The sequence below is a fragment of the Electrona antarctica genome (genome assembly GCF_951216825.1).
Source record: "Electrona antarctica genome assembly, chromosome: 7".
Lineage (NCBI taxonomy): Eukaryota > Metazoa > Chordata > Actinopteri > Myctophiformes > Myctophidae > Electrona > Electrona antarctica.
Window position 1 is genome coordinate 25706928 of NC_136812.1, and position 21152 is coordinate 25728079.

The following is a 21152-nucleotide window of genomic DNA, read 5'->3' on the forward strand; positions in this document are numbered from 1 at the left end:
TTGTTCGGGGAAAGAAGCTTTGAGAGTGGCTTTGAGACTGTGAAAATGTTTTCTCATGCGGAAGCATCTCAAACAGTTGGGATGGCTTGGGTAGTAGACCAATGCCTGCATGTTGGCACCGGCCCACAATACCCACAACGGGTCTGCCTTCTTTCGGTCTGTCTGTCTGTCTGTCTGTCTGTCTGTCTGTCTGTCTGTCTGTCTGTCTGTCTGTCTCTCTTTTATGCCCATATATGGAGATATCTGTATCTGTATGTGCTCTGATGTCATCATCAGTATTCCCATATGGGCCAACTGAAATGTACTAGACCTAATGCTTGTTGGGCAATACCCATTGTCAGAGCAGAGTACACTGTTGTACCTGTTGTCAGAGTACCCATTTTACCTGTCTGTCTGTCTGTCTGTCTGGGACAAAACGGTTTACCGTATGGTAAACCACACCAATGCAACTCACTGGCCCCATTTACATGCAGAAATTAATTCGGAATGAATGGATTCATTCCAGTCATCAGAATAAAAATGCTCATGTAAACACCTCAATTGGAATAGAATATCCCATTCCGAATTAATTTTCATTCTGGTCTGGAGGGGTGGTATATACCGTTTCAATCGGTATAGATCACCATATAAACACTTTATTCCGAATGCTACTGGGAGTTTGGAATACATGTATTATTTTTGTCTTATTTTTGTCTGCCCTTTTAATAGTAGACTATAGTGCTTTATGCCCATGTCTAAGCAGGGATGGCCATTTGGAGACATTTTATGTGCGCAGAAAAATACAACTACACCAAGTTTATAAAATGCGCTTGTTTTGGGTGGAGGTCGCGTGTGGTTGCAGGGACTGTGCTTCAAAATATATTTTTATTTTATTTTATCAGATAATAGCTGTTAGTGTTTGTCGGTTATTCATTTCTTAAGGGATAACGGTTATGGGTTGGCCATCTCTATAGTCCAAAGTTATATTCCGAATGAATGCTTTGGTCATGTAAACAATTGAGGAATAGGAATACTTGTATTCAGGTTCCATGTAAACAGTTGGGTATGAATCTCTGTTCGGAATGAATTCATTCATTCTGAATACATTTTGTGCATGTAACTGAGGCCATTGAGTTGCAAGGAGTTGCATTGGTGTGGTTTACCTTAAAAAAAACGCTTTGGGCTTAAGATCTCCCAATTAATTAATTATATGATCTGCTCTATCCACTCTTGATGTCAAAAAAGCGACGTCAAAGATTTTCATAGCCTGGTTATCCACTTCCCCTTGAAATCGCATTTCCATTAATTTGTGTGGAATCTGAACCCTGCTAATAATGCATCATGGTTGGCTGCGGGAGTACAGTGTTGACAGACAACCCCTTCAGCCAATCAGCAGAACAAAAAATGGATGCCATCCGGCCTCTGACCTGCTATTTAAAGCGATCATTTGTTAATTGAATGGTTTTCTTTCTCTCAAGTTTTCTCAAGTGTTTATAACTATGGCTCATTGTGCATATTGCGTATAGCTTTTTTCTTTATTGATTTATTGCTTTTGTGGCTTGACCTCGTCTTATTGCTGCTTACAGCTATATTTAATCATCCATCCAAAATATAACCCAAAATAAGTTTAAATTCCACTTTAATAAATGTATCTATCAATCAATGCGTTAGCCTACAAAACATTAGCCTACAATGCTGTTGTTGGGTGTGTCATATCCCAGCAAGCACGGTCAGGACCTGGACGAATTAGTGACGTCTCTATTGGGGCCAGATCAAGTCAAACCAAGATTAGTCAGATCTGGCCCAGAATATCACCTGATTTCAACCAACATAAATTCTGCCCACTAAGACGGATGTCCCTGGAAGAATCAGAGAGTCCGATCGAGTCCAGAACAATGTCATATCATAACTAGTCAGATCTGGCCCAGAATAAGCTATATTATTTCAACTGGTGAAGACGTCCTGGAAATGACGTAAAGATCATCCCCATATGGGCTGTAATCTGGCCTAGTCCTGAACGTCCTGAACGTCACCGGAGGACGTTGTCATGACGTCATCATGACGTCATTTGGCTTGCTGGGATATGTTCCAATTTCATTGCTCTCATTGTTGCTGATCATCATCAAATAAGGTACTTCAGTGTAGTGAAAGTCAAAAGAAAAACATACAAAAGTGAGCATTTTCACCCAACTGGGGAAATGATGTCCCAATCGAGTAGTCAGGAACAGTCAGATCTGGATTCCAGGAACTGTCGGTGTAGAGTTTGGATACCGTAGTCATGTCTTGCACTCTAAGGCGCCCAGCCCACATGGACTTATAGGACACACCATACAAATCATTGCTTCAATATTGCATAAGTGTACAAGAAAGTTTTTTTTTTTTTCTTTTACACAAACCCACACTTTGCATAAAAAGTCTGCTAAAGCAAAAATACCTTTCCTAAAGCAAAATTCCAGTTTTTCGATGGTTGTCATTTTACAAAACAATACATGTCTTAATTCTTCATATAATGGGCAGTAAAACAAAAAATTAATTTCATTTTCAATTTCTTTCAAATCACACACTAAACACACTCTGTCCTCCTCAGGAGTACCAATGAATCTACCCGTTTCTAAAGCTAATGGTAAGGTCCCAGAATGCAGCTGTGCACAAAAATATCTCTGACTTTTGGATACATTTTGTGTAACATAAGGCTCAGGGCCATAATTATTTTTAATAAGACGATATGTTCTTAGTTTTGGTTTGTACCATAAATCAACAGCCCAACTCTCCTTATACCCAAGGAACATATAGTTCTGTATTACATGAATATTACAGCATAGTCTATTTAAATAAATAAATGATTCATTTTCATAAAAAAATAAAGACTTTACTTCATTGGCCCTGGGGTAACCATTAGAAATGTCCCAGTTAAAAATCTTTTTGGTTAGTCTGTCATCGGATATATTAACAAGTCTATTCCAAGTCTCAATATCTCACCTTTGTGTCTGATATTTACAGGCATCCAACCCATATCTCCGTTAATAGCCAAGATAGGCGTAAGCTTATGAACTCCAAGAAATTACCGTATGGCTCTATTTTTGTATTACAACTTTCATTGTCCGGAAAACCCCATACACCGGAGGCATAATCCGAGACAGACAGGGCATACACAAGACTGATATAATTGTGTATATGTATAATATCCTAAGTCCTTACAAGCTTTCACCTTATTCAGTACTGACCCCATGGCTCTACCAGCTGATACTTTGTTATATGCACGTGTGCCTGCACATAAAAACAAATTGAAAAAAATAAATTAGTACAATACATAGGCCTTCATTTTTGCCATTGGAAGTCTAAAGACTTGCAGTCAGGTCACCCATTAGAAATTACATTGTTTTAGTGAAGGCTGCTATATAAAGTTGTGCTGCCTGGCAACCTACTGTTTGTTATGTGGAGTGTGGTATACAAAGGAGCTTCACCTGTGTTTCAAATTCAACTGGCGTGAGGGTAAGTAGATAATGACAGAATTTAGATTTTCGGTTAACTATTCCTTTAAAGCTGTACATCTGTGGCAAGCTGGAACTATTGCTACCTTTACCACTACAGCTTATGTAGTTAGGCTTAGTATTTTTAACTTAAAACTGCTGTCAGCTATTAGGCTACGGCTATTTATCACACCTGTTTTGCAATTGCTTTTCTTCCTTTAAGTTTTGAAATGGCATTATATTATTCATCTTTGTGAAAGAAGAAAATACATATCTGTAATAGGCTACAAATTACTTATCCTCCTCAGACAGTTTGATAAATTCCACATGCATAGGCCTGTACTGTACTGTACTGTACTGTACTGTACTGTACTGTACTGTACTGTACTGTACTGATCAGAGCTGAGCTCCAAAATTCATTTATTCTTAGTAGATAAACCGGCATCTAACATGAAGGCAATAGAAATTGTTCACATTGAAAATCACGTGGACATTGTGTGTGAGTGCATGGGACCCGAATGGAAACAAGACCGCAAGGTCTTTCTCCGGAAATCCCTTTGGACCAAAATGCCTGACTGTAGCCTACATTGTGCTGTTTGCATTTTTCTTATCGTCTAATAAAATATTCAATCAATAAATCAAAACATGTGGAATTAAATGTAATTGTAATGCAATGGTTTGGTATAGATGTTAAAGAGAGAATATTTGAAATGAAACAGCACTAGTTAAGCTCAGTGTGCTGAAATCAGCAGCTTTTTCTTCCTGCTATTTAAATCTCGACCACATGATGGCAGCACATATACATTGTATGGGACAAAGTATTGTATCAGCAAAATCAGCTGGTGAGCGTTCTGGTCTGGTTAGGTGAATATGAAGTAGTTCTGGTCATTTGGTGAGGGTCACTGGGGGCCACGCATAAGAAAAAAATTAATCCACAAAACCACGGTCATTTGTATTGTTGACCTATTTCTACCATATAGAGCAACTTTTGTTCAACTTTGACCGATCTGTTACATGGAACTATGGTTTTGTGCTGCTGCTGGTATAGTGACTGGACATCAAAAAATAGTTTCATGTGACAGAGGGGTCAAAGTTGAATGAAAGTTGCACTATATATTTGAAACAAAACAACAATACAAATGATGCTAGTTTTGTGGATTCATTTATTTGACTATCGATGACTATCGATACTTAATATTCACCAAAACCAGACCATTAAAACACCCTAAAGTCGGGGCACCCGCTGGCGCCTGGACCCTAGCAGTCCAGGCGCATACCACATATAGGTGCATGCCTGACAGCGTGTCGCGGGTTCGAGTCCTGATCCTGACAACCTTTTCTGCGTGTCATTCCCAATCTATCCTGGTTTCCTGTCTATCTCCACTGTGTCCTATCAATAAAACTGCAGAAAAGCCCTCCGAAAATATTTAAAAAAAGCAAAAACACCCTAAAGTTTACGGTGTGTAGGGCCTAAACAGAGTGCTATATTACTAGTTTTTAATTATCGGTGTGTGTGCGTGCGTCTGTGTGTGTGTGTGTGTGTGTGTGTGTGTGTGTGTGTGTGTGTGTGTGTGTGCACGTGTATGTGTCGGAGATTAGGATTTGACTTTAGTTGTTGTATTTTTCCTTTGTAGTGAACAAGAACCAACAGTTTTTATTTTAAGTATGTGATAATAGAAATTATCCAACCCAATGCTTTCCTGCCTTATGGAAACAGTTTTTTTTATTTGTAACATTAACTGTAATGCTCATATTGTAGTGGCGACTGCAGGTGGCATTTACTATGAAATTGTACAATTTTGTCCGTCAGTCAGTGTATCACTCAAAATCCCCATACATGGGAAAGCTCCCATATATGTTGCCCAGGTCTCGTGACATCGGAGATCCCTGATGTCATAGTAAATGTGACCTCCATACTGTATATGGAGCTGACCTCTGCCATTCCATATGTTGATCTGACCTCATCAAACCCTATACACTCAAGACATGCTCCATATATGGAGATCTAAGGGTGACTTCCTCCGCTGCCACCCTTAGATCTCCATATATGGAGCTGACCTGTTCTGACATTCCATATGTTGATCTGACCTCATCAAACCCTGTACACTCAAGACACTCTCCATATATATATATATATATATAGTGGCAGCGGTGGCCGAACGGATAGCGGCGCGGTCTAGATACCGGAAGGTTCCCAGTTCGAATCAGCCGTCCGACACGTTAAAATTACCACCGCTGAAATGCCCTTGAACAAGGCATCAACCACTACGATGAAATGTGTTCTATGAGCAGGGCCTGGCTGGAAACAAGTTCTTGAGCTTAGCCCAGATACCCTGGGTAAATATAGATTTCATTTCATTTTCATTTCATTTCATTTCATATGGCCAGACATCATCAAACTCTGTACACTCAAGACACCATATATGGCTAGTAAAGAATTCATTCCATATGCTGATCTGACACTCCATGCCAAAGCGCCAGCGCTCGCCCAGCAGTCGGCCGTCACCCAGGCGGATGCGTGCACGCGACCTCGCCCTTTAGCACCAATCTTACTGGTATTATTTGATTGTACAGATGGGTGTTAATTAGGGTTCTGGTCAGAGATAATTTAAGGTCGGCTTACATATAAGTACATATCAGCAACCAAATGCAATACATTGGTTGACTGTTGACCTATTTCCCCTGAAAGCCGTTTCAGAATTAATTAAAAAATCACACCCGTGTGAACTGAGTGGTGTAAGGTCTTATATAGTCTGATCAGCTGTGGTCTGACGTAATGTCTGACGTAATAAAATCACACCCGTGTGAACTGGGTGACCATAGCAACCGTGCTCATTTTTTGCGCACAGACAGACTAACAAAGCCAGTTGTAGGAGTGGTTTACACCACTCAAAAAAAGGTGGTGGTCATGTGTGTAAATAACCTTGGGCATGTACACGTGCACGTGCACGTCTGTGTGTGTGCGTGTGCGTGTGCGTGTGTGTGTACCTTTGGGCTACTCAAATACATGTACACTTCCTTGGGTATGTATAGGCGCTAGCCTACTCCAAAAAGTTGAGAAAAGTTCAAGTGGCTGAAATTAAATAATGTGATCCACTTGTTGTTTTTTGCCTAAAATCCCATTAACTACATACAACTACAACATAGCCATCCTCATAGCCCTGTGCTCTCAGCAGTGTTGCTGAAATTGGAAAAAGAAGAAAAATAAATCTTTTTAGTGGTAGAATATTGTATATTAACTAACTAAAGGATGTGATATAATAGATGATATGCCATGGGGTTTGATTGATTGATTGATTTAAGTATTTATTAACAGTTTGCAGAATTACAGTACATTTCAAGGACAACTCAATACAAAAACCATGTCAGCAGGGGTCATCCTGCAATCTGCCCAATAATTTGTGATATCTTGTTGATATTTTGGCCTGAGGGTGGCACACTAGACTAGAGCCTACCACCTCATCCCTCAAACAATTAGTCTTCATCTACCACTCTCAGCAAGTTTAATTACATTTTGTAATATGTTGTGTGACTGTCCAAGTGTAAACTTTACCTAAGGGTGACAATAGAGGAAAGACCATGGGGTAACTGACATGTAGGGTTCATTCTCAGGGGAGCATTAATGCACTCATTTGGTATCATGGTAATCCGCTCATATCCTGTTTGAAAATGTGGCATAACGATGGTGCTAGCTAGAGGAAAGGCCCTATCCTAGGGTAACTAAAATCAACAGATTTCATTATCTGAGGAGCACGAAAGGTGCCTAGCAAAATATATAGTGGTGCCCAGTCCAGTGGCATTTGAGATATAGAGGCCCGATTTCCACTTCTAGTGGGGATAGAAATTGTATGTGCATACCCCACAAGTCTGCATACTACAATTTTTAGGAATACGCTTAGAAAAGACAGCCCAGTGCAGAAGGCAACTGTTTTGTGTGTGCGTGCATGTGTACGCGCAAGCGTGCACTTTATGGCTGCTTCCTATTGTGGTGTCAATGAAACAAACAGAATCAATAAGTAGGCTAGAATGGTCATAGCAGTTATTCATACATTCTTCAAAGTTAATCCCATAAATATTATTTTACCAGGACTGTACTGCAGACTCACTTCCCATTTTCCACTGCAGTCTGAAGTCACCTCTTTCCTCGTCTATGATACGTCTATGATACGTAGTACTATGGACAGAACTGACATCAGACTCAGCACTGTGCATGGCTGTCTATAACCAGAATTGTACAGAAAAGTAGCCTAAAGGCCAGTCGGACAGTACACACTGATGCAACTATAGTCACAACTCCTTGTGACATGCAACTAGGCCTACTTGCAATGATTATCCCCAATGGCAGTTGCGTGGAGTTCCTTGGTGTGGACTGGCCTTAAAACTATTTTGTTCCAAGGAGGGCGGGATAATAAGCCGGCCCTAGACCCAAGGCAGAGTAGCAAACAGACACCACGTCAATCTTATTCTGATTCTGGTAGTGGGATTAATGAATAGTAAAAAACATGAAAATGCAATAATCCCCCATACCATAACTCTGACAGCATTAGAGAGTCCATTTGTACATTCCTATGTGTAAGGGTCAATATCATCATGCGGTCACTGAGGACCCCTATAACTCCCTCAAGGACCCCCAGACCCTCACCCAGTCACCCCACTTTAAGAATCACTGCAAAGTGTAAATTAAATAATACTCAGGAATGGATCACATCGCCAATAAACAAAACTCTATAATTAGGCCTTAATTGTAAAGTGACTCACGTCTGGTGCTGAAAGGATCTGCTACCTCCAACCTGGCCCAGCCCAGCCCACCATCACTGACTGAACACCTGCAGGCTCTCGTTTAGACGGTAATTCACTGCACATTTAATAGTTGATTTGCTTATAGTTAACTAAGATAATACATGAAATTACTCGACATCAATTATGTTATTGAATAGTACTTGGCTTCTTTCTAAACAAATTGCAGGATACCGATACACTGTGGGAACTGGGTGTGTATATGTTATGAAGTCTACACGGATGTGCACCTTGCACATAATTGGCTCCTTCATGGTCTCGATCACTTAATTCAATGTTTTGACTAGTGGAGGCCTGGCTACGACAGTCGCAAAATCGGCATTTGTGTCCATGGGGACATTACTCAACTTCACCCAGCCTGCGCTGACCATAGATATTATGGCGCTGACAACCTATGAATACGATACCGGTATGACACTGACGGCCTATAGGACTATTAACTAACTATCATACCTAACTTTTTTGCAGAACAGGCCTACGGTCGCCCCACTACTCTACCTAGCTGTAAATAACAAACATAATTAATGTTGGTGATTATATAATAAGGAATTATATTATTATTATATTGGGCTACATGGAAGAAATGTTTAATAAAACGAAATTAACTGAAGGTCCTAAATTCACCTAATTCGGTCCTAAAGTCACCGTGTCATGTTGTTCATTCTTAATTTTACACATAGAGATCGACTACTATACAATCAAATAAATCTATATACAAGATAATTTCAGAGAGGGAGGGAAATACTAAATTAACTGTTAACTACATTAAAACATTTCGCGGGGGCGAGTTGGTAAAGGGGCGAGTCGTTTTGTATCCCTTTTTTTCCTCTGAATTATTAACACAATAAGAGGAAGTTCGTTTAATATTTGCATAAGTCCACAGACTCCACACTCCCCGGGTCTCTCATAGGCACGCAGTGAATCGAAACAGTGCACACACGGCCACGGTGTCTTTATGACACTAATATGAACAACCAGACAAATCAAGAACTAAACAACATAATATCACCCTTCGAATCCGCTAATAATTTAAAACGGCTACATTTGAGCTGTGTGCACTGCTACTGTGCTACATCACAGGAACGGAGGAAACGCTGTGGGTGGTGTATTGTGGATGGAAATAATGAGATCAAGTCAACGGATGTGATGTCAATGACCGAGTGTAACCTCGTTGTAAAGTGCATCATCAGTAGCCTACTATGGTTTGCGCATCAGCCTCTGGCAGTCATGTGATGCTGTGGTGTGTTTGCTCTGGACCTGGCATGTCTTCGTCTCTCTTGGCGATTGGCTGACACTGATCTTGCTATAGTGGCGTCGCCTCTCCATAGAAGTTTGACAGGCTGGAATGGCTTAGGGGTGACGACAGAGTACAGCATCTTGCAATGGGTCTGGTCCACAAGATTCGATACACCACCAAGATACCCATGTACCTGTCTAAATACTTCCTTAATGTTAACGAAGTCCACACCCACAACACCAGAGGGAGTGCAACAAACCATGTACAACCCAGATTCGGCACAAACAAGGGACTACATTATTTTCGCTCCTATGCCACCAAAATGTGGAACGCCCTACCAACAGTCATTAAGACATGTGAATCCCTTGACTCCTTCAAAACCGCTCTCAAAGGGCACCTACGGACGGCTGCAATTCGAAACTGGCCCCCGTAAAATCTGAATCCCCCCCACCCCTCTTTCCCCTCACTGTAGGCTATATGTTTCTTTTCCCTTTTTACCTCCTTTATGATGAATTCCTGTTCTGTTCTTTGACTATATAGTAGTGTATATCTGTACGTCTCTAAATGTTTTGATGAATTGAACATGGTGGACCCTCTTGTAAAAGTGTAATGCTTAATTGGGTCGTCCACTCACAGTTAACAGTCTTTGTATTGAGTTTGTGCTTGAAATGTACTGTAATTCTGCAAAATGTTAATCAATATTTCAATCAATCAAAAGTAGGCCTAGTAGCGGAGCAGAGAACTGTAATAGACACTTGCGGATACAAGCACCAAAATTGGCACACATACTCCTTAGGGATTGCTCTTTTGATAAAACCACCTGGCCAAATAAAATTTCAAGATGGCGGCCATTTTTCACTTCTAATGTAGTAGTTCAACGTACAGCCAGGGCACACTGGTGGCACCGCTGCTGTGAAACTCAGCATGGGGTTCAGTATCAGCTGAGTAATTAGGTGTAAGTTTGGTGTAGTAGCTAAATAATGACTTCAGTGTCCAAAATGTTGTCTAATAGTTACAGTTAGCTAGATTACATGTAGTTTACCATGAAAATGTAAAGTAGATGTTCAGTTAGAGACAGCTGCGCCTGAATTGACAGGGTATGCCATGCAGCGCGGGATAGCCGAGCCTAGGGTACACACACACAGACAGAGACGTGGCACATTTATAGTTAGTGCGTGCCAGTCCACCACATGTTTTGCCAATAACATAAAACGGTTAATCCTTCCAATTGTCATTATTGGCAATTCTCCCCACTGTTTAATCTCAGCAGGGTGAAACCACTTCTCTTCCAATACACTCTTACTAAATTGTGTGTGTGTGTGTGTGTGTGTGTGTGTGTGTGTGTGTGTGTGTGTGTGTGTGTGTGTGTGTGTGTGTGTGTGTGTGTGTGTGTGTGTGTGTGTGTGTGTGTGTGTGTGTGTGTGTGTGTGTGTGTGTGTGTGTGTGTGTGTGTGTGTGCGTGTGCGTGCGTGCGTGCGTGCCGGAAGAGTGGAAGGCACGCTACGTCACGCTGCCACTCAAGTGACTACTAGCCAATCACAGCGCATCCTTTCCCGAACATGCGCTCTGTGACGCACCATAGAGTAATAAAAGGATAGAGACCGTACCGGAGCGACAGCCCTGCCCCCTGCTACTCATTTCGATGGAAGTTGCTCAGTGGCGTTTGAAGCACCCGGAAGAACGATCTATTGCAAACGGGCACTCAATGTTAAACCAGCGGCACAGGTTTCCTCGTCATAAATCCACGGGTCCGCCTGCAGTCCCACTTCTTACCAGTAGGGCGGAGTGCTTCAACGTTGGAGAGCCTCACTGGGGGCTTGTGAGTCGACACACACTCATGCTTCCGTGGTGCTTCGCAAGGAATCTCGTGAATTTTTTGCCCTCCCTTGAGTACATACGCTCCAGAGCCGAAAGGGGCGTCTACCTTTATATGTCTATGGTTTTGACACCATAGAGTAATAAAAGGATAGAGGCCGAACCGGAGCGACAGCCCCCCCGCTATTCATTTCAGTGGAAGTTGCTCAGTGGCGTTTTGAAGCACCCAGAAGAACCGTCTACTTCCGCATTTGGACCAAGCCCACAGGGAGGCTCTCCAGCGTTGAAGCACAGTTGGTAGACGGTTCTTCTGGTTGCTTCAAAACGCCACTGAGCAACTTCCACTGAAATTATGATAAAGGGGGAGGGGTTAGGGGAGGGGTTGATATTGTAATGTCACTAATATGGTGTATTTCGATTGGGCCTCAAAGGCTTTCAGGATGAAACCAAAAATACACAGGGAAGACATATTTCAATATTCTAACCACACCTGGGGGTCTATTCGTTACAGCAATGTTAACTCCATAGACACATACAAAACAGAAAAAGTACAAAAATCACGGCACTTTTAATGTGGGGTGTCGTCCTCGTGACCGGTGCTCGTGTGATGGTTTTCACAGCACTAGTTTGCTGTCTGGCAGCTCTTGGTGTCTTTGGCAGTGTCCTGCTAGTTTCATTCTTCTGGCTGCTATTTTCTGGCTCACCTTTGGCATTCCATTATACAGATTTTTGCTGGTAACATGTGTACTCTTGCTGATGTTAAGTACTGCATAATTTCATGTGCCAAAATATTTTGTCATCCTACAGAAAACCTGACAGTTATGCTCTCAGGCATAACGGTTCAGTTGGCTTTTACTTTGGTATAATGGGCCTTTCTGGTTTGCTGTCTTGAACAGTAGGTAGAGTGCCGTGTGTAGGGGACTCTGCAAGCTAGTTTATCTCAGTTTATTCAGACATGTGCGGTTAGCTGATTAATTTGCTTAATTATTATTTTTATTGTCTCTGTACATGGCACAGACTGTTTTGCACCCTGTCCGTCTGGCATTCTGTCTGTGTACAGCTATTCTCCGGCACCGTTGGTTTGATTGCAGCAAAACTGTGCACACACACTCCCTGGATGCCAGAGCGGGAGGGATCACATGGGCCTGTTCTAGCACCATCAGTTTTTTGACTACTCGTACTTTGTCCTAGAATCACGCACATTGGCACGTTTGACTGTCAAGGTTTCATCCTCCAGGAAGAAGACATCATTGCACGCCAAGGGGTCTAATGAAGTACTGTCACCTCATAAGACAAATGAAAAACTGAAGAAAAAAATAATAATCACAGCACTTCATCTTTAAACAAATCGGGTCTTTGCGAATTTTCATATTCCATCCTGATTGGCTAAGATAGGCTTCTAAAGTTTGCAGGAGTGTTCCGTTTTGAAAAAATGGCTCAAATCATGAACACAGTGTGCCTTTTCCGTGACTCGGTAGTCTGTACACATTTTCTCTATAGTCAAGTGATCAAGACGGATCCGTTCGATTTTTTTGAGGGTCGCTAGCGCCCTATGTCCACTTGTCCAGCTTTTAGTGTGTGCAGTGCACAAACTTTGTCCTACACACTTTTTTGACTTGAGAGCTACTTTCAAAATAACCAGCTCAACAAGATCTACCCACCAAAAACATAATACCATTGCTGAAAATGGCTTTTAACATTGTGTAACAAACATTGAAGATGAAGGTGAGGACGCACATTCTGATTGGCCGTAATGAGTTGATGTACGATAAGAGCGCCGCTCACTTCACACAGGTTTTATTTTTGAGGGGCTCCTACAGCTTTTCGTCACGTCACGTACGTCTCACATTTGCCATTGACAATGACATGAGAATTTACATGTGCCTTAAATATGACGTAAATTCTGTATTGTCTCTGTTGTTGACCTCTGACTGCACAAATTGTGCATTCAGAGGATACGTTGCGTTAATACCCTTGCCTGTATAGCCTGTCTATCCTGTTACAGAAGAACTCATAAAGTACAGGAATGGACTGTCATATCCAGAAGTGATTCACATGGGTGTAGGTTTTACTTGGGTCGCATTCGCATGGAGGCACAGCGCTGAGCGTGCTGAACACAGACGGCAGCGTAAAATGTTTACAATTTTATCAATTGTAAACCCTGAGTAGAATGCGGTTCTTTGATGCGCATTAGGATTCGAATGAGGCTTCACACCTGCCAAACGAAGCACACTTTCCAACAATGTGCAGCAGTATTCGTTTTAATCGCAGTAAAGCTTTCTGGTGTGAAGGCGACCTTACTTGTACACTGAGAGGGGTACAGTATCACAGGCTTCACAGCCCACTAAACCGAAATCCCTCCATCCTTGCAAACCCCCTAGGATGTTTTACAAACAAGAGTACAGTTTTTCCTGAATATTTTCTTTGAGACTTTCATAATAGACAACAGTTTTTTTTTGTAAAAATTATTGCAAATTGCAGCAGAAAAAGTTTGCATGTAATAACTGTACTGTATCCTTAATACTCTCTCATCCCCTAGCATCCTTTTTGCAGCAAAATATAGGCTGCGTACATAAATGGCTACCTGATGTATTAATCACGATTAACCGCAATAAACTGTAAAATGTAAAAAACATTATTTAAATAAAACTAAACTATAATTTCACAATGAACAATAAGTGTGAGCATGCTGGGAAATCCTGCAAAGCGAGTTGGCACACCCTAGGTAAGACCTATCTGAACTAAACAAACATCACGTTATCACAGTTAATCAAGTTAATTTTAACATATTACAAGCCAACATCGAACGTTGCGAAAAACGGGGTCTGAGACAGCAGACCGAGTAGACAAAATGGTACCATAATAATGAGTCTGACGTCACTTTCAGTAGAGGGCACCAACACACAGGTTTATAGGTTTTTTATTTGTATTGAAATCTCCATAGGGCGATTTTATGTCGCTTCATATAAGAACTGTGTTTGAAAAATAAACCGACCACCCCGGCGTTTCTGTCAGGGGAGTGGCTGTGCGTCGTTAATGATGTCCATTCATATTTGATACAGCCAGAAAATGGAATTAATGTGACCGCCTTACATATGAATGCAATGTCGCTGAGCATATACGTCACGCCCAGCTGTCAACATATTGCGTTCCTGAGATTCCTCGTTGACGTAAGCTCAGCTGGTGGTGACTCGACTCGTACTAACCACGATACATTATATATCAATAAAATTAAAATAAACGTAATTAACGTTCAGTTTCTGTTGTGCGACGGGCTGCGGGCAGAATCAGCCTACCCGGAAATGTAGTCTCTGGGTTGTTTGGCTCGTTTCTAACGCTTATTTTGTTACTCTTTGGGTATATTTGTACATTTCCACCTTCAGTCGATGCTTCATATCCATATGAGTGAAAAGGCCGGGGTGATCGGTTTATTTTTCAAACACAGTTCTTATATGAAGCGACATAAAATCGCCCTATGGAGATTTCAATACAAATAAAAAACCTATAAACCTGTGTGTTGGTGCCCTCTACTGAAAGTGACGTTGACCTTGGCTAAATGTAATTCTTCTAAGATTGAAAGCAGCCCTGCTGTTAGATCATATACGTCAATGACCGCAATATCCATGGTAATGGTTCTATTCTGTCCTACTCCTGATTCTGTTCTAGACAACTGTTACATTTCCCTCTTCTGATTACCGGTAGGCCTATCTGCCTTCAATTTGCTGTCTCTTATACTATCATCAATTTCCCTAAAAAAATAAAAATATTAAACAAGAAAATATTTTGTTAATGTCCTTATTAAATCATAAAGCCAAGCCAGCAGAGCTGCAAATAGTATAAATACTGCACAGCTGTACACAGATAAGGCTAGATGGCTCAAGGCGGAGTCTCTGACGTAGTTCACCCGGTGCCCATCTTGCTTCGGGGCTTGCTTCGTATGTTCTATGGCAGCTCAAACAAAAACAGTCATAACTCGCTCAAATCTTGACGGATTTACAAACGGGTTGGTTTATTACAAACGTTGTCAACGTGGCTATGATTCAGGATGCTTATCTGCTTAATTTTGTTTTTTATATGAACGTCGTATAAAAGCATGAGTATGCGGACGTCTCTGACGTTTATAACAAACCAAACAGTTTGAAAATCGGTTTAAAATTGAGCAAGTTATGGTTATTTAAAAGTACATGCCCCATAGACACACTGTTATGCTGCCCCGAAGTAAGATGGCCGCCACGTAGCAACGTCGCTCTCCATTGGCCAGAGCGCCATTCTTATATATATCTATGGTTGTACATGTACACGCACGCTCACACAAACTCGTGTTTGTCCTGTAGTAACCCCAGCCGGCATATCTGCATCGTGCGTTTGACTGTGTGCGGAAGTGGGTCCGTGTGTGAGAGGGGGGGAAGGGCGTTGAGGAGCACATCATCGTTGTATATTCCTCAAAGCCTACCCCCTGTTCCCTTATATGGAATAGGAGTTGTGGTGTGAGCAATTTCAGCCAATCGTGTCGCTGTGGAATATGAGTGTGTCTGAGAAAGGAAGGGGGCTGTCCCGCCTGGGTGGGGTTTCGGAGGAGGGACCAGCCACGCCGGCCCGGTGTTTGAAAATGAATGATAATGTCATATTTGTGTATGGAGACTGAGCAGCCGAAATAACAGCGTTTCCATCAGAGTGAGGACTTGGCCAAAGAAAATATATCCAGAATATATAGCTCCCAAAAAAAATGCAATGTGAGTATTTCATGTATTATAAAAAGAGGTTTTATGTTTGATGCAGATTATTGGGTTTCAACTGAACTGATTGGACTCTTGATAAGTAAATGGTCTAAGGATTGGTGTCAAAATGCTATTTTATAGTGTCATTTTTGCACAATTCCATGTAAGATCAGCGTTGGTCTTATAGGCCTACCATTAATTTATTGAATCTGCTAAAGGTTTCCTGTCCGCCCTATCATCCTGTTTAGAAGGAACATGTGTGCAGCCGCCCTGTAGCAACCAGGGTGGAACCGGACCATAGACCAGTGCTGAGCTGTCAGTTGAACCGAAGAGAGATTGAAACATTAGGGGTATAGATTCCATATAGATTATAAGAATGCATTTTTACTACTGCTGGACGTGCTGCTGGTTAATCTGAAAGCATGCAGCTGGCAGGCAGTCTGCGAGGCTGACTGGATAGAAATCCAGTTGAGATACCAGTTGTGGTTTGCACTGAAATGGGTTCAGGTTGTGGTGTCATGAGTTTTTTACCTTGTACATGTAGAGAGTGAATGTGATATTGAGAGACGGATAAACCTTTATTGATCCCCTTTATTGAGTGACATTTTGGGAAAACGTGTAACAGGCATACTACATTTGGGGTGTGGTGGTATCACAATCATATTGGGGTGGGGGGGAGAGTAGGGCAGGCTGTTTAATTTGAGATGGATGCGCTTGCGCTATGTTGGTGGGTCTGGAGATTAGCGACAGACAGTTGCCTGATTTCTTATTCAGTATTTGTGCATGTCTGACAATAAGTGTGCTGTCAGTAATATAATCTGTCCAACTGTTGAATCCTTGCATTTTCTGAATGGACAGTTTGTGATGCTGACCTTAATCCTAATGATGGGGAATTGGTGCCACACTGTTTGTGTGTGTGTGTGTGTGTGTGTGTGTGTGTGTGTGTGTGTGTGTGTGTGTGTGTGTGTGTATTTGGACCAACATTGCACTGTGTAATTTATCAGTTTATTCCCTCCCCTTCAGGGAAATCGGGGAATATTAATGAAGTGCTCTGGTTTGGTCTGACAGCAGGCTACATAATATCTGTATCAAATATACCACATTGCCGTAGTAGAAGGCAGACTGTGATGATTGATTATACAGCAGGCTTAGGCTACAATGAGATGTGCATTAATGATCCTTGAGAAGAAATCGGGACAAGAGGCAGAGTTTAGCATGAAACTTTAGGGTGACAAAATGTGCAGGGAATACCATGTCAACCTGCTGACCATCCATAGTATTTATGCCAGGTCCACTGAACTCAAAAGCTATAAGATTATGTTATCAATATTCACGTTTTGTTGTTGCCTGACTACTAGTACTAGTCATGTCACCTGTGATGTAGAAATGGCAGCAGGGCTGTCACATACACAGAAATATCAGGGCTCCAGTCTTTTTAATTTTGGCCATGAGGATGTGCATGACAGCCGATCATCATGAGCGAACGAGTGAGGCAAAAATGGAAAGGATTGGTGTGGGAATATGAGGTGAGCAAGGACTAAAGGTTGCAAGATGTGTTGCCTGATGTGTTGCTCTAAAGCTGTGTCAGAAATGGAAGAATGCCAGCTTGTGTCTTGAGTGACATAACATTTTTCATGATCACTGTCACCCCTCCCACTCAACCTTTCCCTAGATTTCCAAAACACACAGCAAAGCAGTTCTCACTGGACCTTTTAAAAAGAGATTGCCTCCACCTTATCATGATCCACCCCCACGCCCTCACTTCCCTGTCCCCTTGAGAACACCACACACTCCCACACAAACCGTGCTGTATGAGTCAAGCACACAGCTGTGTGTGTGTGTGTAGAGAGGTCTTTGAGGAATCTGCAGCTGCTTTCAGAGGAATACTGAAAATAAAATGGCACCTTGGAAGTGGTGAGATCACCATGTGGCATCTGCCGACTCCGCTAAAAAGTCAGCAGAGTTGTCTGCCTGAATCCACAATGAGCTCAAGTCTCATCAAGACTAAGCAGCTACCCGGGCAACGCCGCGGTGCAATCAATAAAAGGTCTGTCGTCACATGCCAATGGAGGTTTACATGGGATGGCTCTCAAAAACGGCTTCATAGAGGGAGGGATTCTTTTCTGTGTTTTAAGGCACCTTTCATACCCATCTAGTCCCTCCCCCATCACCAAACCTAATATTTTTGTTCGTGCTCTCTGACCCCTGCTCTGCCTGTTTGCTATCCCCTGGCCTTGCCCCTGACCAATTGTCCCGACTGTTGAGCGATGATAGGCTACCACCACAATGGACAGAATAGGCTGCTGGTATGTGTTTTCCATCCCACTAAATAAACGTGTTAAGAGGAGCCCAGACTTGTGTCTTTTTCTAAAGTGGGAGCCAAGCGAGGCTGTTGTGTAGCGACCAGGGGGTCTGGTTTTGGCGGTGGTCACGTTTCATTGTTCTGGAGGGATGGCATGCTTCCTGTGTTGACTGTCAAAGGTGGAAGAGAGAACTTTTCTTACTTCATCTCTCTTTCCCTCCCTAATTTGGATGTGGTGTAACTTAACCAGGTCTCTCACACATGAGTGGAGGTGGTACATTTAGTGAGGAGAAGCAGTGGAGGTGGTACCCACCTTTAGTGAGAAGAAGCGGTGGAGGTGATACATTTAGTGAGAAGAAGATAAAAGCATAAATGTAAAAAATTGTGTTTTGGAATTTGGAAGCTGCAATGTTATCATGTGATGGTTTAGAAACCTGTTGATGTTTTTGAGACATTAACTGTTCTTCAAAGCTTACCACTTTTATCAACTAGGCTCCATGGGTCCTACCATTTTGTCAACAGTTGCAGTTAGTTTGTGTCACAAATTCACAATATTGCTTGCTTGATTACTTACACATGTTTGTTAAGCGTATGGTCTTGTTTCCATTTTGGTCCATTGTACTCAATTAGTCAACAAGACATACAATACATTACATATTGGTATTCGGTAATGACACCAATACCATATGTTTACAGAAAAAGAGGGGTGGGGGCAGGGGGTGGGGGATGCCACTCCTATGTGGCTCCTTCCATTCCTTGGAGCTTACTGAGGGAGTGTGTTGTTTCACTCTCTGGGGCAAGCTGGTAGGGGATAGAGTGTGTACTGTGTGACCAATAACATCTTATATTATTATTTAACATTTTATCATTATGCATATTGGCAAAAGTTTCAACACTTCTAGATCAAATGAAATTAACCCATGTTAATTAGCAAATATTATGGATCAGTGTTTTTAGAGTTGGCACTATTTGTCACAATAAAGGATTTCACCCTGCACTTGCATAGAAACTAGGATCAAGCCATGTTGTTCAGAGGATGTGGCACCAATCCATAATTGCCTCTAAACACTGGTGTGTTATGTTCCTCTAGTGCCTGATCTTTTGACTCAAAGCCAGCATCACTCTGGTGCCGTCTTGTGAGCACTGGTAGCCACTGGCAGTCACATGTAGTTGAGGTTTATTTTAGAAGGTGGCAGTGCCAAAGTAAGGAATGTCTAGACGTGGGCGTGGCTCCTAGTCTAGCTAGTTAACTAAGCACCAGATCTTTGGTTGCTGAGTGATATGCCTACCGGTATGTAAAGGTATATATTAAGGATACTTTTACTGATTGCCAAGAAAATGATAACGGGGCAAAGATGGACCTGTATTATATTGTATTTGGGTCCTTAGCTGTGTAAATGTAGCCTGGAAACCAGATGAATCTACTATGCAGTGATAGTGAAGAGTCGCAGTCGCAGATGCGTGTATCTGGCTGTGTACTGGGGGCGGGTGATGTGGTGGCCTGTGGTGGCCTCTGGTGGATCTGCTGCCCCTACGGGGTGCAGTGCATTGATGGATGCAGGCCAGCCTAAGACTCTCGTAGATGTATTTATCGATTCTGACATTTTCAATCTACGAGAGTCTAAGCGAACTCGCCCCTTGGTCCTGCGCCGAAAACCCTCTGCCCTTGAATGACTCATGAACATGTACAAATGCAAAGTGCTTCACCTGCTGCTCCACTTGTCCGGTTTCCTTACGCGTACGCTGCATGGCACGCTGCACGCTCATCCGCCAGGGTGACGGCAGACTGCTGGGCGAGCGCTGGTGCTTTGACATGGGGGATCAACATACTGGCCATATATGGAGCGTGTCTTGAGTGTACAGGGTTTGATGAGGTCAGATCAACATCGAATGTCAGAACAGGAAGGACAGGTGGGGGAGATCAACTTAGAGCGGTGGTGTGAAGAGAATGATCTGATGAATGTCTCCAAGACCAAGGAGGTCATCGTGGACTAGCGGGGGAGGGATCCACAACCTCCTGTCATTATCAACGGGTGCTGTGGTGGAGAGGGTGGAAACCTTCAAGTACCTGGGGGTGAAGTTGAACATCCATGAAAATCTCAAATGGGAGGCACACACAATTGTGGTGGTTGCAAAAGCGCAACAACGCTTATATGGACTTGGGCGCCTCAAGAAGTTCGGCCTGAGTCCACAATTCATCAAGAACTTCTACCAAGGGACCATAGAGAGCCTGCTGACGAGCAGCTTCACAAGCTGGTATGGGAGCTGCACTGACGAGGACCATAAGGCTCTCAGGAGGGTGGTGCGCTCAGCCGAGCACATCACTGGATGTCTGCTGCCCAGTTTGGAGGAACACTCAGAGCTGTCTCAGGAAATCCCTGAGGATCATAAAGGACCCCACACACCCCCAAAAAGTTTTTTTCATGCTGCTGCCCTCAGGGAAGAGGTACCAGAGTATCAAAGCCAACACAAGCAGACTGAAGAACAGTTTTCTCCCCCAGGCTGTAAGACTGCTTAACAGCTTAAATGAACAATGAGCATTTCTATGGTATTACGGCCTTGTATCTCTCACACACCCACAAATGGATGCAAGAGAAATGCCAACTCCTGGAAACGGCAGCCGGATTGGGGCTTAAAATAAACGGACCAAAAACCAAAATACAAAAATAAACCCAATAAGCATCGGAGGCCAGACACTGGAAAAGGTCGACAAATTCACATATCTGGGAAGTGTGATAGCAGTGGATGGTGGGACAGAGGAGGATGTGAAGTCACGAATAGGGAAAGCAAGAACAACATTCAAGATCTGGAAAACCAAAAACATCTCACTCAAT

General features: G+C 42.5%; 2 protein-coding genes across 4 annotated transcripts in view; one reads left to right on the forward strand and one right to left on the reverse strand.

Annotated features, from left to right (window-relative positions):
* rfx2 (regulatory factor X, 2 (influences HLA class II expression)) overlaps positions 1 to 8298 on the reverse strand; it is a 47593-nt gene extending 39295 nt beyond the window's left edge. Inside the window, exon 1 of the mRNA XM_079506349.1 lies at positions 8208 to 8298. The gene's annotated coding sequence lies outside the window, so the exon portion shown is untranslated. The remainder of the gene's footprint in view (positions 1 to 8207) is intronic.
* The window catches only part of acsbg2 (acyl-CoA synthetase bubblegum family member 2), a 31158-nt gene continuing 18181 nt past the window's right edge, over positions 8176 to 21152 (forward strand). Inside the window, exon 1 of one of the 3 annotated variants that reach the window (XM_079506346.1) lies at positions 8176 to 8296. Coding sequence is in view for 1 of the 3 variants with exons in the window: in XM_079506345.1 (XP_079362471.1) it covers positions 16025 to 16031 (7 nt within the window). In the remaining 2 variants the exon portion in view is untranslated. Of the gene's footprint in view, positions 8297 to 15846; positions 16045 to 21152 lie in introns of those variants that run through there. The other 2 variants (XM_079506347.1, XM_079506345.1) reach the window with 2 other exon arrangements.